Source organism: Falco rusticolus, chromosome 12 (genome assembly GCF_015220075.1).
Source record: "Falco rusticolus isolate bFalRus1 chromosome 12, bFalRus1.pri, whole genome shotgun sequence".
NCBI lineage: Eukaryota > Metazoa > Chordata > Aves > Falconiformes > Falconidae > Falco > Falco rusticolus.
The window spans coordinates 12,012,292-12,029,170 of record NC_051198.1 but is presented as its reverse complement, the minus strand read 5'-3'; the positions used below and the strand labels follow the sequence as shown (position 1 = coordinate 12,029,170).

Below are 16,879 nucleotides of genomic sequence, written 5' to 3'. Positions count from 1 at the left end.
CAGGTGCTTCACTGCAACTTGGCCCTAGTCTTGCTCCACAGATCAAAAGCCCATCTGTGGCTGGAGCACAGTAGATGCCCATATTACAAAGCTATTGCAACCAAAACAATGCTCTCAGACTGCTTCATGAACTGAACCAAATCACATCAACTGGGAGCAATTAGGAAATAAGCTATAGAAGTGCACTGCCGATCTGACCTACAACAATAATGCAAAGACCCCCTATGTAGGTTATGACACACCTGTTTGCGTCACATGATTACTCCAACCATCACAAATTATAGGCCATGCATTACACAGAGTGGACAGGAGGATTCACAACAGATAGCATTCACAATTGAGGTCAAATTTAAGTTTCTGGTAGTGCCCCAGTAAGTGGCACTCAAAACTCCAAAAGATTCTTTCTTTTTGCACAACAGATTCATTGGCTCTTTCTTACCTATATCTCAAATAGAAAAAACTAATTAGGGGAGGGGGAGGAATAATCTACTATCTAAAAACAAATCAACCAAACTATAATGTGAGAAATCTGTCCTAAAACCCTAACCTAAAGTGAGACCAGCTGCTTTAAGATGTGCTAATGTTTTGCTGGAAGTATGGACAGTTAAGAAGTTCTACTAATACGCTTTGTGAGCAAATTCCCATATCCTATTGAAAAGCCTGCCAGACACACTGATATGTTAGCACTCTCATGGTTCTTCATTTTGTTAATATCTCCAAACAATGGCCTACTGGCATTTCACTGATGACACGCCCCTTTCAGTTCCATATTTTTTGTTTCAGGAATTCTGTTTTGTAATCCTGACTGCATTGTTTGCAGTGTAGATTCAATGTTCGTTTGTCTACAGTAAACCACTATTTCCTCAAATATACTGTGTCTGAGAACACAGCCATTTAAAAAAGTTTTGTGTTTTCAATTATTATTGAATGAAATGGGGACCCAGGGTACAGTGCTGTCATCAGGCTGTAACACTGATGGAATAGGAAATACACCATCTCAGAACAAGAACCAGAGACACAAAGAACACTGAACATACCATGGCACCGTCCATTCCAGCCTCTGAATCCCACTCTGCAAGGAATGCACTGGTAAGAGCCAGCAGCATTAACGCACTGTGCATCTGGGCAAGTGGCTGGAGTCAGGCATTCATCAATGTCTTCAAAAGAGAAGATAAAAGGAAATATGGTCAAAGCCATAACAGAACACAGAACAATAAACTAATCTGGTTATTCTGACTGTGCTCATGTTATACTAATACATTTAAAGACTTGCGTATGTTATCTGTTAGAGACCCAGGAAGGCCCAAGTTCACACAGATTTGTCCCAGCAAAGGGGCATCTCTGAAAAATAAACCAGTTCACAGTACATGCAACTGCATCTGAATTTTCTGTTAACTACTGCTAAGCTTCGGCAGGTCCTCCCTAACACACAGCAGACAGGATCTCTGGCTTAGGGAGGTAAGAGTAACTTTGTTTCCATCATGCCTTTACCATATTGAAGTGTCCTGAGGTTCTTCCTATAGTCAAGTCTCAAGAGGCTTTGGAAGAGCATTGCAACAGCCATAAAAATGTAACTGGCTTCTCAAAGCAAAGAGGAATTTGGTGTTCTCCAGGGTCCTAGAGTTATGCAGCACATAAGTATTAAGTGGACTATAAATTTGATTGTGTGAATGGTAATCAAAGATGCTTACAGGGAGTAAAGAGTTAATTATGTTTGAAAGAAGGCACAAGCAACACACATCACTGAGGCTGGCAATGCTTCGGGTCATTGTTGCATCAGGAGAGGTCCTAGTTTACCCGTGACTGTAGTAGCATGCAAGGGGGAATTGTAGTAGCATAGGAACGTGGCGATGCGGAAGATCACGTGTTGTGACGGAAACGTAGGAACCAAGTAGAAAACCGCCCACGAAGGGGCTGGCTTTGTTACTAGTATATAAATGCCTGTGTCTTTCAATAAACTGCCATTTTGCCTTCCTCTCCATGAGAGTCTGAGTGCTGATGGTCCCTCAGGTGCTGCACTGAGGTTTGGACACGTCATGAGCTACAACACATGACAAAACAAGAGAGGCCATAAAAACCTCATGGATCTTATGTTCAGGCTCTGAGCATCTACCAAGAACTTCTTGTCCTGCACCAAAGAAACCCAGAATGCATGCCATATATACAATCTAAAAGAGACCGCACACAATAATGATGTTCAAAGACAAGTTGCTGTCAAGTGACCAATGTTCAGAAGATGCTAGAATTAAAACTGTGTGGGCAGCCTCATTCCAGCCTGCTCCCATACTTCAGCATAATTTTACAATACGGTCTCTAATTACACAGTAATTATAACCTTTCCTACCAAATACTTGGTTCATGCAGTGCACAGAACTAATGAAATCGAAGTCACCTCTAAACCCAGCTTCCTAAGCTCCTGCCCCTTGCCTGCCCCAAGCATAGCAGTTTCATCTTCTGCAAATAAGGACTGCTACTCCAGCACAGCTAGTGGGGAGGTAATTTACTCCTAGTTTTAGGAACAAGCTCACAGAAGGAAAGTAGCCTCCCACACTTGTAATTTAACTGGACAATATTCCCAGCTTCAGCAAACTGAACATTCCAGCTCCAAACAACTCACTGGATGCAGGCAAATCACAGTTTTTCATAGAATCACAACTGTCCAGCTGAGAATACTTTCTCATAAAACCAGAACCAGGCCTCTTTAGCTGCTACAATGCAGACCTACAACTGTTTCTCAGTGAAACTGCTGTGAGATTTTTTTACTTAATTAACATAAAGATCCAGTTCTGCTAAAACCTGTTCTCAAAACTGCCTGGACTGTACCTGCCCTGAAAACACACAACATGAATGATGTATTTGGTACATAGATTTTCAGTCAAATTCTAAATGCTGCAAAGCTTAAATTAAAGAAGATTTTACAGGACTACTTAATTGTATGCAATGATTTTCAGCTATGCCTATAACACTATTCTACATAAACAATACTCTACAACAGCAATATACATGCACTCTATGTTTCCCAGGCTAGAGGCACGACAGAGCTGGTATGGTATAACCTGAAGGCAGGATGAAAATGAGATGAGGAAGTGTAAGCGAACTATGTGTGTTGTACGCAGCTTGGAAGATTCTTGCCTTTGTTTTTGAACTGTGGAGGAGGTAGAAAGGAGTTATTTGTGGAATCTGGAATCTGTCAGTATGGTGACTATAATGTGTAGGTGTAATGACATGGTGAAATGATTCCCCAAATGTGTCATTTCCTTGGTTTGATGGATTTAGTGTGGGAGGGTTTTTCCCTTGAGCAACCTTAAATAACTTTCAACAGAGAATTTGGTTTCAGAAATTGCATACTGTTAAGTTAAATGATAGAGTAGTACCACCACACTACTTAAAACACAAGCTAATAAGAAATCTGACGCACTGGGATGTTCTGATTTCTAGCCTATTTTAATCACAGATTCTCTACTGACAGAGAAGATTTGGAAAAAGTAGTTGTAAGAGTGCAGTGTGCAAAACATTTATTTAAATTTAAAAAAAAAAAAATCTGAACAGAAAGAGGAATCTTTTAGCAATGCTCAAAACAGCAAATATCCACAGCAGCTTTAAGTTGCTTATTTGCTAGGCAACCTAACATGTTAGCAATTTTATTCTGTCCTAAGTAACTTAGACTAAAGCATGAACAAAACTGTTTAACATGAAATGGCTACTTGTGGTTTTTAGTTCATATTTCAAGTTAAAAATGGAAAAAGAAAAAAGGACAGCAAAAAAGGCAGAAATACCACACTAAAAATAATGTGAAATTTCGAAGGTCAGATGTCCTAGATCTCCTGCAACATGAAATATTTGCTAGATATATATTTTCAAATTTAAAAAAAAGTCAACTTATCATTTGCTATCTGTTATAGGAGAAAATATAATTTTTTTTTGAAACATAAACTTAGTAAAGTATGCAGGGAAGGACTAACAATGAAGTTAAGAGATTCCATGGCGAGACCTGTTAAAATAGCTGTCCCAAGATGGTTCTGTCCATAGCAGAGGAACTCCTTTGCAGTGTTTTAAATCTAAATACTAGGAATTAAATTGTGGCTCCAGACATCAAATAATTGAAAAGATTGGAGAGTACTCAAAAAGGTTTCTTAGTTAAGATTGCACCCTCTAAGGATTCTTCCTTTGCAGCTCAAGTCATAGTCCTAAGCTTCCCTTCGACAGCAGGTAATGTTAATCATTCCAAACTGTGGTAACATTTGGCATTGTTTTGTGATATGAATAAATGGTGACTTCATCATCCAGGACATACTGTAGATAAAACAAGCAATGTCATTATGAATGTTCTGCCATTGTCAGCTGGTGTACAGTGGGAAGTTAAATGATCTGAAGGCAAATTAAATGAAGAAAGTAGCTGTGAGAGAAATCTGGTGGTAAGATGAAGCTAGAGAAATTGCCCACGGAAATAAGCACAGAGTGGGATGGGGAAAGGGAACTGTGAACACAAATAGATATAAAACCACTGTGTCAAGACATTCTATGTGAAATCAAATAGCAAATGGAGATTGAAAGGAATCAGAAGGACTACACCAGGTAGAAAAATACTAAGTTAAACATGAAAAAAATCTGTGTTATTTTAATACTTCCATCTAATGGCCAAATTTCTTCAAAAATAAAGAAATAGACGTAAAGTTTTCTGTTGAGATCAGAAACAGCAGTCAATGTGAACAAATGGCTTGTCCCAATTGCAGCTATTTGGTTTGCAACTGTCACTGTATCACTACTGGTGAAGAGTCCAAACCTACCTTCACATTCACCTCTCCTGTTCATTTGATATCCACTATCACAATATTCACATCTGTATGAGCCAACAGTATTTATACAAAAGCCTTCCCCGCAAGTATGAGGTCTTGAACATTCATCAAAATCTGCAGATGAAAAAAGAGAAGTTAAGAGAAACTGCTTCACCATGAAATCACTGAAAGTTTGCATCTCCTCTAAGCTCTGCTTTAATTAGACACGAGTAAGTTTGGACTTTTGAAGCTGTTTGCAAGCCAGAGCCCTACAGCTGTTGTTACTGAGCAGTTCCATCTTTACATCACTGCTTGTAATTGCAGAGAGAATGAGACCTAGAAACAACCAGGCTGTTGAAGGTGGCCAGTGAACAGCTCTGTGGTTGCAAACACAATGTGTGTCACTGCGTGTATATTGTGCTCAAGGCAGCACAAACCTGGAAAAGATCACAGCCAATTCAGGCTGTTTTTTTTGCTCTGCAAAGTCCATGGCTGTTTGCAGCTATATTTAAAAATACAGTTTGTTACAGCTGCTAGTGATTGAAAGAGTTCTGAATCTTTGTATTTTCTACCACAGAGGATGTTTTTACTAAATGGTAATTTTCCTAAAAAAACATGATACTGAATTAAGTCTTCTTTTTCAACAGTCATTTTGAAAAGTTGAAAATATCTGAGTAGCTCCTACATTATCACCATACCTAGTAAGAGACAGTAAAAACACTTCCTGACATCAGCCCAGTACCAATGACATTGAGGAAGAAAGCTGAAAATGGGACTTTAGGGGATTTTAGATAAGCTTCTTGATTCTTTTTCATATTTTTGTTTTCTATAAAGAAGACCAGTAATTACCAACGCAGTCGGTTCCATCTTCACTGGCCATGAATCCAGCTTGGCAAATACATAGGAAACTTCCTTCTGTATTTTCACAGCGTCCAAGGGAACAGAGATGGGGTGCCTGATTACACTCATTAATATCTATAAAAGAAATAAAACCATAAGACTACAGATTAACTTGATTTAGTTATGGTTCTTTTTGTGCATTCTATGCCATGCTTTTGAAAAGATTGATTTTATAATTAACTATTTGAAAAAGTATCTTTTTCGTTCCCCCAGAGCTACAAAAAAAGACATAGTAAATAGTTTTGATTGGAAAAAAAGTGTTTTTAATGGCTTAGACTGTAAGAACATTGCATTGACCTGAAGAATGTGATATGATTACTATTCAAATCACTACACTGAGAGCAGGCTGAGCACAAGCTACAAGCATGGAGCATTAACACAGTTTGGATGAAATAGAAGGATTTTAAGTTGCCATTTGGCTGTGTATGTGTGTAAATTATTTTTTAATACTGTAGTTGCACTGGATAGCACGCACACATAAGTATGAAGATACTGAATTTTTGGTAGCATGAAAAGTTGATAGTATGTAATCTGGCAACATGATATAATAAACTCTTCCTGATTCAAGTTACAGAGGAACCAGCACACTCTGAATGAAAGAAAGCTACTGACCCAGCTGCTTCCAAATCTGAAACAGCTCATGTAGAGCCAGTCTGGGCTCTGCCTCATCAGAGCCCTCTGTTCTAGAACTTACTAGCTTAGAAGGGGATGAAGACCTCACTTTGCAGATCTCCTAATATGCTTCTGGAATGTTTATGATATACTTTCTCTTTCCAGCAGAAGATTGAAAGGAAAGACCTAACAAACTGGTTGGATTTAGTCTAGCTGCAGAGCTGGTAGCTGGGTAAATCATTTGAGAAACAGGCACTAATTCATTCTTTCTCCGAACAGAAGTGTATTTCTTCCTAGCAGTCTGATAATTTCAGACACCTGATATAAAGCTGAGAAGAGCTGGTCTATCTAATCACTTTTTCTCTCATCTCACAATGGGAAAGCCTTTCATTGAATCAATTTCATGTTCATTTTTTAGCAGCTGAAAGGCTGTGTCAGACACTAGCTGGCAAATTTTATTTGACATACAAAAACTAGTTTCTATGCAGTTTGGAAGCTTTCAGTAGAGGAATCGATTCCTGACTGCTCTGTAGCGTATTTCCCCTGACCAGACTCTACATTTCAGGCTTTTCACAGCATGGTTATTTCAGATTTTTGAAACCATCCATTCATACCAGTGCACTTTGTCTGCTGATCATTAAGCTTGTACCCCTCGTAGCAGATGCAAGTGTATCCCACAGGCAAATTAACACAGTGTCCTGCTCCACAGATATCAGGATTTACTGTACATTCGTTGATTTCTAAGCAAACAAGAAAAAATTTAATGTTAAACTCTCCCATATAGTTCAGTAAATGCACAATATTCTGTAATCTAGGTAGAAAGACAGGCCTGAAAACAACTCTAAATCAAGTTTGTAAGTCCTGAGTTTCTGTAATGGATACCTTATCTGGAAGAATCTAGAAACTATCTAGGCCTTTCCTAGTGACATATTGTCATGTCCCATCCAACATCTATAAATGGGTACATAAAAAAAAATAAAGTAAAATGAAGATAATATAAAAAATGATACGATTTAACCTTTGCATCAAAAGTTAAGAAAATTACTGTAGTGGGTTTCTGATTATCTTTACAGAGTACTCGTCTGTTAATGGCTTGGAAGATAAGGAGATTCAGATATGGGCAGTGTGGGACACTAAGCCCTTAGAGTAGTTTTAGAAATTCTCAAAATGTATGTGTTACTGCAAAAAAATACTAATGACTCTGTTTAGTTGCAATTTAAACTAAGGTTATACAGCAGTATGAAATTGCAATTCCTGAAAAAGACGACAACATCTGTAAAGAAGAGTGATTTATCCAAACTGTTTAGAAATAGATTACATTTAAATTTAACTAAATCTTAAAGTACAGAATTAAGGCACTCAAAAACTTCTCAATTCTAACTGCATTCAGTTTTTTAAATCCAATTTAGGATTTTGTCCTACAAGTCTTACTTCACTTTGCTATCTCTTAAATATCTGAACAACACTTGGAACTGTATCTGAACAACAGATTGATTTGTTTGTTTATAGAACACAGCAATTTCTAGTTCTACTCTTTTTCCTGAGGAAGGAAAAAACAGCACAACATGGAAAGCTACCTTTTTTTTTTTTTTTCTAACTGGTGTGAGTTCCCATCAGGGTGACTTCCTCTCCCTATAAGGAAGCAGGGAGCTGACTGGCAGAAGGGGCACAGTCACAGCACAGCTGATTTCCAAATTTTGGTTTGACAATCACAATTAGTAAACTTTATTATGGGATTGACTAACTGTAATTATAGGTAATCTGAAGGAGGCAGCTGAATGCTCACAGAAGGACTCTTTACTCTTACAGTAGATTCAGGAGGATTTAACTGCAGACAGAATCGTACTTCAAACAACTGGGTTATTTAGACACTGTGTGCAACTCAAGCACACACTCCTGCATGAAAGAAAGCCATCTTTGAAGAGTTAAACTTTCATTAAAGCATGTGCAATTTCTCCCTGTGAATGCAAACTGGGAAACGTCTTGGTAGGCCTAGATATCGCTGCTACATACAATACTGCATCTTGAAGTATTTACCTGGCTATTACAATTGCTTCGAAGCCTGTGTTAATTCTGAGAGACTAGCCAACGTGACATTGTAATGTTCTCACGTATACACACATAGTACATTCACCTTTTTGTTTTCAAACTTAAAGCAAGTGAAATTTTCATGCCTTTTGGACACAGCCATTACTTAAGAGAAATTTCAGCTATGACAGGAGCATTACTTGCATTTCTGTTCTTTTCACTTCTTGACACATGGATGTAGAAAAGGCAACTTTAATCCATCAAAAAAGGAAGAAGCACAAACATCAAAAGAACATTTCAAAACATGTCTTACAGTAACTCCTCACCTGCTCTTTGTAGAACATGCCAATCTGCATCCCACAGTCTACATCCCTCAAAGAACATGATCACATGCTTCATGAACACATGTGCAGACTCTCTAAAGACCCGACTTGTATCCAAGAAGTCTTCGGTTCTGGACTTTGGTTGCAGATCACAATCTGAGGTGGAATTATTATTTTTTTCCTCTCATCACTTATTTGTGGGCACAAGAACGGCAGGCACATCCTGGGAGGGCCCCAGGCCTGGCTCGTGTTGACAGTACCCTCATTGCTGTGTTCCTCTCTACTTTCTATCTCTCCCCAGAGTCTTTCTTTCTGTTCTACAGCTACATTCTCGTTGCTATTATAATTCAGAAGTAGCATGGAACAAGTTACAACATCAGGAACTCACAGTCATTTGTTAATTTATTTCAGTTCTAAAAAGGAAGTACAATACCTGTAACTTGAGTAGGTGCAATTACTTGACTTGCACTCGAAGTAGAGACTTCAGGAGCAACTTCAACAGGCAGAGGAGGAGATGTTTTCTCAATCACTACTGTGTGACATGGAATGGAAATCAATCACATCCAAAAAAACCCCCCTTAAAAGCATTAAAAAAAACCCTACCCTTAAATAATTCACACACAATACTGAATGAGCCAGACACTATGGAGCTTTTCATTAGTTTATTCTGCTTAGATCTGGTGTAGAAAAAAGTATAATTGAGTTTTCCATCATTCTACTGCTTGTGAAAAAACCTTAGGTGTTAAAGAAAGCAAGCATAATAGTAAAACTTTTGCAGCAAGAGTTATGCATAAATCTACAAGGAGGCACCTAAGCAAAGCTTCCTCTTGAAAAGGGCACAAGGCCTCAACTCCACTGACATTAAAGTTCTCATGTATGTAGTCCAGGATATCGCTTTTGCCTAAAATAGTTCTCTTTCCTAACAAGTCACTCAGCCAATGCCAACTTCTCAATTCCTCCCACTTCAGCTTCTGTGATTTATTTGGTTTTTTTTCCCCTTGCATTTTGCTCATGGAAAAATTGCTTGTGAAGCTTTGGTTGCTTGTTGATTAACCTCTGTTACAATTGCTATTGTCCAGTTCTTTGAAGGATTGTAAGCATTCTCACATACTAAAAGACAAATCAAAACAAGGTACCTGGGAACTGTGGATGCAAGTTAATTGTTGAAATTCCAGGAGAAAGCTGAGGCTGTCCCGGCTCTAGATCAGGCTGCCTTTCTTGATCAAGGGAAGCTAATTCCTAAAAAGAATTATTAAAAATTTACATTTTGAAAACATTAATTCAGCTACCATGACAACCCACAAACTGCTGGCTTGAGAAGCTGCTAACATTCTCACATGAGCAGCTTTTAATAGCAGATCATTAATTACCACCAATTTAAGCCTGAAAGAACATGGAATACTATGTTTACACACAACGGCATACAAATTAACATGAATTTTATTTGAAGCAGCCATTTCATGGAGCTTCTAAGTGTTTCTTTGGTTTTGTCCCTCCACAGTTCTCTCATCTTCTGGTCTTTAACTGCTTAGAAACAGTATTTAATTGCAGTTCAGCATCACACAAAAGTATACAAACACATAAGTCTCTAAGACTTCGATCACTGTGAAAGGTCTCTCTTAGCTATTGCACTGATCAACTTATTTTCATACAAGTGTAAGATGCTTGTATGTCTTTAGGAAAACGAAATTAAGTACAGCTTCAGTTATTCCTAACGAATCCCATTGTCTTCAGCATATGAAACCTCCAGAATGGGGGACTTAACACAGATACACACCTGTTCTTCTCCACTGAGTATACAGCAACCTTAAAACCCCTAGGAACTAACTTAGGCATTAATCCAAGTCTCTTAAGCAGGTGTCACAAATGCTTCTCTCAAAGCTTCATATGATTTGTCTCCAACTCATTTTTTCAAGCTGTCAGTCCCTGTAGCTCTCCTTCATATTGTCTGCATTTTTCAATATCCTCTTTAAACTACAGGCTCCAGAATGGGATAGTACAATACAGTACTAGACCCTCCACCATTGCCCAGAAGAGAAGCCAAAGTAATCTCTTTTTCTGTACCTCACTACCTGCCCGTTGTTGTATAGACTAATAACATGAACTCTTTTTGCCTCTGGGTTTGCACTGTAAGTCCACAGTGAGTTGTTTGTTCCTCATAAAACTCAAGTCCTTTTCAGAGATACCATATCACATCTCATACACATCGTCTGCATTCTATCCCCTAGATAAATCACATCATGTTTTACCTGATCAGGGGATGCAGTTGCCACTAAAACCAGAAAGAAAAAAAGAAAATTAATCAGACTTCACACAACATTTACTTACACATTCTATTTAAAACTGCTAGCACATTTGAAAGTGGTTGCTGCCATCGCAGAACAATTTCAGGCTCTAACCTTGTTTCAAAATGGTGCAAACCTGAAGTAGTGCTCCTGAAGCAAGTGTAAAAACTAACCTGCAACCAGAATAAGATTCTATACACTGACCAATGCTTGTAATTATTCACTCAGTACTCATCTGCCTTATAGGTTTCACAATTATTTGTTTCCTTAGAAACAATCCCAGAAACTGACAGGTTATTAACTCACTGATTGAACTTTTTTAATTCTTTCCAAGCAACAGCAACATCTGCAATTATTTTAAAGGTAAATTATACCATAATGATAAATAACTAACTATTAACAAATCTGCAAGAATTTATTGTAAAAAAAAAATAATCAAGTTTTGAAATTTGCCTTTTATTTAAGGAAGAAAAAGTGGTTTGGTTTCTTTTTCCTCCTCAAAAGTGACTTTTTTTCTGGGAAGAAGAGGTAGAAATTTCACATAAATTTTTATTTTCCATTGCAGACTGCCTTTTTTGAATTTGTCTTTTACTGATAAAAATCTACTGGTTTCTGTAAAAAACCCATAAGAATATTTTTCACATTTTCTACAGGGTAGATTTAAAAAAAAAAAAAATTTAAAAAATTCATTCTTCTTGCTCTGCTTCTTCAGTATTAGTGGAGAGGCTGATTATCAGAACTGGGAGAACTAATAAAATCTCAAAAGTTCCAAATGCAAACATATACAAAAAAGGAATATAAAATTCAAGTGTGTATGTGTCATCGCTGACTTAGAGTAAGCATATTTTAAAAAGCATGTTTTTATTTTTAAAAACATACTTTTTATCTCCAGATTCTCTGTGTTTTAATATTTACTAGAATGTGATAATCTTTCTGATTACTCAGGTAATATTTTAGCAAATGATACACCACTTTTTTCCACTTTGCAACACAGAAAAGCTCAGAAGCTTATGTGAGACTTTATAATCCAGCACAGTCTGTAAGTATATTTGAATGGCTTATTTTTCTCTCCAGATTCAGTTTAGCTCCATTTTCTTTTTGAAAGCAAAACTACAGCAGTAATTTAAACTGGAAAGTAACCCATGTTGCACAGAATTTTGCAGTTAGCTGACAAACTTTCTAATTATAGCCTGACACTACAGATACATAACTGCTACTTGGAAATAACCTGTTAAGTACTCAGTATCATGAGAGGGTTCTTCAGCAATGCATTTTTCTTGTCTACAGTCGGTTCATGCCAAGTTTGCTGGCAATATATTTATAAAAGCGATGCTTTCTGCATTTCTTTGCTTCTGTATTTGTTTTAGACTCAGGAGAATTTTGGCTGCTACAAGTTCTTAGAGGAGCTTGCAGAAAAATTACTGAGAAAAATATCTTGAGTAGTCAACTAATCATTAAACAGCCCAGCAGAGAAGGACTGATCCAACATGGTCACACTGAGGAAGCACACAGCTGCAAGGGTGAGAGCAGACCATGTGAAGGGGATGCATGCCCACATCAGGTGGTGCTGATCTACAGGAGTGTACAGAAGGAAAATGATGCAAAACCCCTTAGCTTCCGCCACCCCAAATACTAGTAAATCAAAGCCTGAGTGGAGTCTTTGTTATATGTTAAAGATTATAAATATCTTTATAAAAGTCTTACAACAAATGTTTACTATTTTTTATAATAAAAATTAATGAGATTAAAGCAGTGTCTCTCTCTGTGGTGTTCTCAGCATCTGGTAGGAGCTACATATAAAATTTCAGAAGTAAATGATGTCACACAATACACTCCATGACATGGAATGTTCTGCTGTGGGAAGTGATGCTTCTCTGTCTGTCCTGCACTGTATGCAGCTACTCTGGCAAAGAAACATACCATTGAAGACACATGCACAGAAATATAGAAAGACTAAATTTTCCCACTCTCACCTTCTTGCACAGCCATCTCAGTCTCACTTTTCTGTGAGAAGGTCAGTGCCTCCACTGGCTCTTCCTTTGCTGGGAGAGGTGGAGGAGAAGTACCTTTAGCAACAGGTTGAGTAATCGGGATCTTGCCAATGACAGGTGGCTGTACTCTAACTGCAGGGTGATGATATAGCTTGTTTCTGTGAGGGCCAGAAACCGTATAACCCATTCCACCAGGGCAGATTTCCTTAAAAGCAGCTAGATTTGGGATGGGAAAATATTCCTTTTAGGAGTCTAAAAGTGCAAAATGTTGACATAGTGGAAAATATAATGACTACCACTAATAAATTTCATCTCATATTTTATATACATTTTTATAAAAAGACTACTTAAAGACAAGCTATGTATTGCATGCTAATATGACCAAGCATTCTCCCAAAAGCATGTTCTGGCCGTTACTCCCAGGAGGTTTCCACTCCAGTTTCCATCTTTCTTCAGTTATGTTTAATCGGTTGTTATATCAAGATAATTTTTCGTATGAATCCTCTTCAATCAGTATATCCTTTCTGAGTATGAATTTAAATATGCAAATTGTCATAATCATTTACATTGCATAGAGAATGAAAATCACTATTCCTATCATTCTCTTTTTGCAGAAACCAAAGGAAAAAAGCTCACCAGCCCTGTACTAGAGAGCAGAAGAATATCAACCAGTAACAACATTCATTCACAGGATCCCATTTGACTACATCAGAGGTCTCATACCAGCCCTGATCCAAATTCCACTGAACTGAATAAGTCTCTCCACTGACCTCAACAGGCTAGATAAAAAAGATGGGGATCATAAAAAGTCAAATCAGCACTGGAAGAGAGGGGAAATAATCTCATTTATAAAGCTGCTACATAAAAGGTAATGAAAGGCAGCAGCACCTGCTCTGATTTCTGCAGCTGCTCTGAGCGTCAGGTTTTGCAGTCCTAGTGAAAGACCAAAATGAAAAAGAAATACAGGACAACCTTCATCCCCATCAAAAATAATAGCTATGCTCCTGTTAGGGACAGGGTGACCTTCAGGAGTCTTAAGGGGGCAGTGCTTCATTGTCTTCATTGGTCTGTGTAAAGCTATGTTGGGATGGAACACTGAAGACAGTCTCCCATATGCCCACTGTGATTTCTTAAAACTTCTTAAGAGATGTGTGGTGTGGGGCATTGCTAAGTTCACAAATTGTGCTTTGAACACATCAAGGTTTTTAAATGAATTAGCATCTAAAATAAAAACACAAAGTGCTACCTAAAGGTACTCCACAGGTGAATTCTTTAAATTACACATTAAATTGCAATACACATAATTGCATACTGGGTTCTGATGGTGTCTTAGTAACAGAAAAGATGGTCAAAATGAATAGATTGAGTGGATTCAGAATGATGAAACACTTTTGGTTGGGAAATGCTAATAATGAAACTTGCCACAAAAACACCCAATGAAGGCTGGGAATTCTGGTCAAAGGAGGAAGACCAAAAATTTGACACCTTCAGTCCCTTCAGATGCATACTCAGAATGTAGGAAATCTTGTTTCAGGTCATATTCTCTCAAATGCAGAACAGAAATGTGAGCATTATTCTACCACAGCTCTGATAAGTGCTCTCAACATCTAGGTATACCAAGCTGGCCTCTCTCAGTCTCTTTTGGAGCTGGTCTACTTTGTACAAACCTTTTAAAAGCCATCAGAGAGTGAGATCATGAGTTTTTAATTCAATGACTTAAGTTAACATGGGATGCTGCAGTAAATACATTACCCCATTCTGGAATATCCCACTTTCACACATTTTTCATAGAAAATTCTGAAAGATTATGAATTTAACCTGTTATAGAAAGGAACATGTTTTTAAGTCATGAAAGTTGTCATGAAATGGGAAAAATATTTCCCACCACAGCTCATCAGAATATTCCATTCACAGATTTTTCTCTTTGAAGTCTTTTCATTAAGAAAAATCACTAGAATAACCAATTCCACATAATAGTCAATGATTTATTTTTTATGACTAGAGAGCAGTCAACAAAGATATATTCTCTGCTCCAGAATGCACACAGTTGTGCATAAATCCCCATGCAATATTCTCATATGTGTAAAACACCTGCATTTAAATTTTGAGTCATCTGATGCAAATATGTTTTTTTCCTCATTAAAAAGCCATGGAAATGTTATTTATCTGGAAGTGAACTGGACTTTTAAAATCCTAATTAGTGATTCAGCAACCCAGTGGTCATGCAGGGAACAATGGCTTTAAAAATCAATTGAAATGTTGGTCACTTCTATTTCTGTAAGCTCAACTTAAAAAAAAAAGTAAGGAATCTGCTGCTCTCATCATGTCGCTGATGTTAGCTGTGGATTTTCCAAAGCAGCTTGCTAGTTCTGAAAACGGGAATCTTTACAAAATACTCTGGAGAAATACATGACCTGTATCAAAACAGTGACATCTGCAGCAGCTACTTCAGAAAGAACAGTGGATTACCATTACAGATACCAGGGCTAAAATACTGAACAGGCTGGACATCATGTATATTAATAAGCAATGATGCTTTTTTAAAAGATGAAGTTGACCATACATTTGGAAAAAAATTAATATTAAATTGTTTTTGACTAAAGACTCCAACTTTGGTCATTTAAGTTTTAAGCAAAATCAGGGAATAGAAGGTACTCAAAAAGCAGCAATCAATATCTATAATATGTGGTACCTTAATCTATGAGCAGCCTACATAAGGGTGATGACCAGCCAAGCTGGTACTTTCCAGGACCTTATATATTTAAAACCAAAGCCAGTAGAACTCCAAATGAACACTGATAATACAAGGGAGCTTTTTGTATCAAGTAAGGAATTGTTTAACTGGAAGGTGGAATGAAGCGTTTAACTACCAGTTTATTGTTAAGAAGGGAACACCATGCTTAGCACATTCCTCAGAATGGATGGTAAAGACATGAAGGAAAGTTAGAAAGCAGAGATACTGTTATACATATCCCACAAACTGTAACGTAAACTACAACACATGTCTTTCTCCTAACTCTCAAAAGCTGCCATCCTTTCACCAGTGCCTTTAAGAACTGTAGAGTATTAATCAGATTTGGGGTTAATTTCCCAGTATCTATAGTCAGAATCTAATGTGCAACAAATTTATCTTCATGTGATGGAGAATCAAAGTCCAAGGACATATTCCGAGATGCAAATATTGTTAATCTGGAATTCTATCACCACATATCAAAGATAATTCCTTTGTTTTAATCACAAATCCCTATGAACAAAACTACTATATATGTTTTATTCCACTATCATGTAAGAGAAGAGTCAAAATTTACTGAAGGACACTTGTTTAAAATCAAATCTTGGGTATATTTTTTTAAATGCATGCATAACAAATGCAGGGTGGTGGCAAGAGCTTGGATTTTTAATGGGCAGTTCTTACCTGTTCCTGGAAGTGGACACTTCTCACACTGCGGGCCCCAGGCTTTGCCAACACTGCAACAGCAAAGCTGCTTGCTGAGTTGAACAGAAAGAGGATGCATGCATTGCTTTCCTGCACTAACAAACCGGTAGCAGGGTCCTTTCTCTTCAGCAACTATAGGATTATCAGCTGCAATGAGAGTGGAAGAGAGGATGGTACTGTTCACATGAAAAGCAAAACAGAGAAACGCCACTAGAGTTCCAACACCAGTTAAATGGATTAATATCATCATCTGCAGAAGTTTCAAACACCTATCTGAAGCCATAATCACAAAATAAATAAAATTCTTATTTTGCATCAAACACTCCTGAATTCTAACTCATCCTAGATCAAGGATAAAAAGTATATTAAAGAAAAAAAATTCCAAACCAGCAGTTGCCATGCTGCCACAGTAGAGTCAGAATCAGCCCTCTCACTTGTACACAAGTCCAGTTACTGAAGACTAAGGTCAATATACAGTTGTGTCAAGCTACATAGCCACTCCAACATTCAACTATAAACAGGCTACATA

The 16,879-nt window shown here is 37.5% G+C and overlaps 1 protein-coding gene across 9 annotated transcripts in view; it reads right to left on the bottom strand.

Moving 5' to 3' along the window:
• The window catches only part of LTBP1 (latent transforming growth factor beta binding protein 1), a 216,738-nt gene that overhangs the window by 56,340 nt on the left and 143,519 nt on the right, over positions 1 to 16,879 (bottom strand). For 5 of the 9 annotated variants that reach the window (XM_037405594.1, XM_037405595.1, XM_037405590.1 and 2 more), the window contains 9 exons: positions 16,330 to 16,497; positions 12,897 to 13,130; positions 10,888 to 10,910; positions 9,775 to 9,877; positions 9,072 to 9,170; positions 6,902 to 7,027; positions 5,625 to 5,750; positions 4,788 to 4,910; positions 1,038 to 1,157 (listed from right to left, as the gene is read on the bottom strand). In XM_037405594.1, coding sequence (XP_037261491.1) covers positions 1,038 to 1,157; positions 4,788 to 4,910; positions 5,625 to 5,750; positions 6,902 to 7,027; positions 9,072 to 9,170; positions 9,775 to 9,877; positions 10,888 to 10,910; positions 12,897 to 13,130; positions 16,330 to 16,497 — 1,122 coding nt within the window. The remainder of the gene's footprint in view (positions 1 to 1,037; positions 1,158 to 4,787; positions 4,911 to 5,624; positions 5,751 to 6,901; positions 7,028 to 9,071; positions 9,171 to 9,774; positions 9,878 to 10,887; positions 10,911 to 12,896; positions 13,131 to 16,329; positions 16,498 to 16,879) is intronic. The other 4 variants (XM_037405592.1, XM_037405597.1, XM_037405589.1 and 1 more) reach the window with 3 other exon arrangements.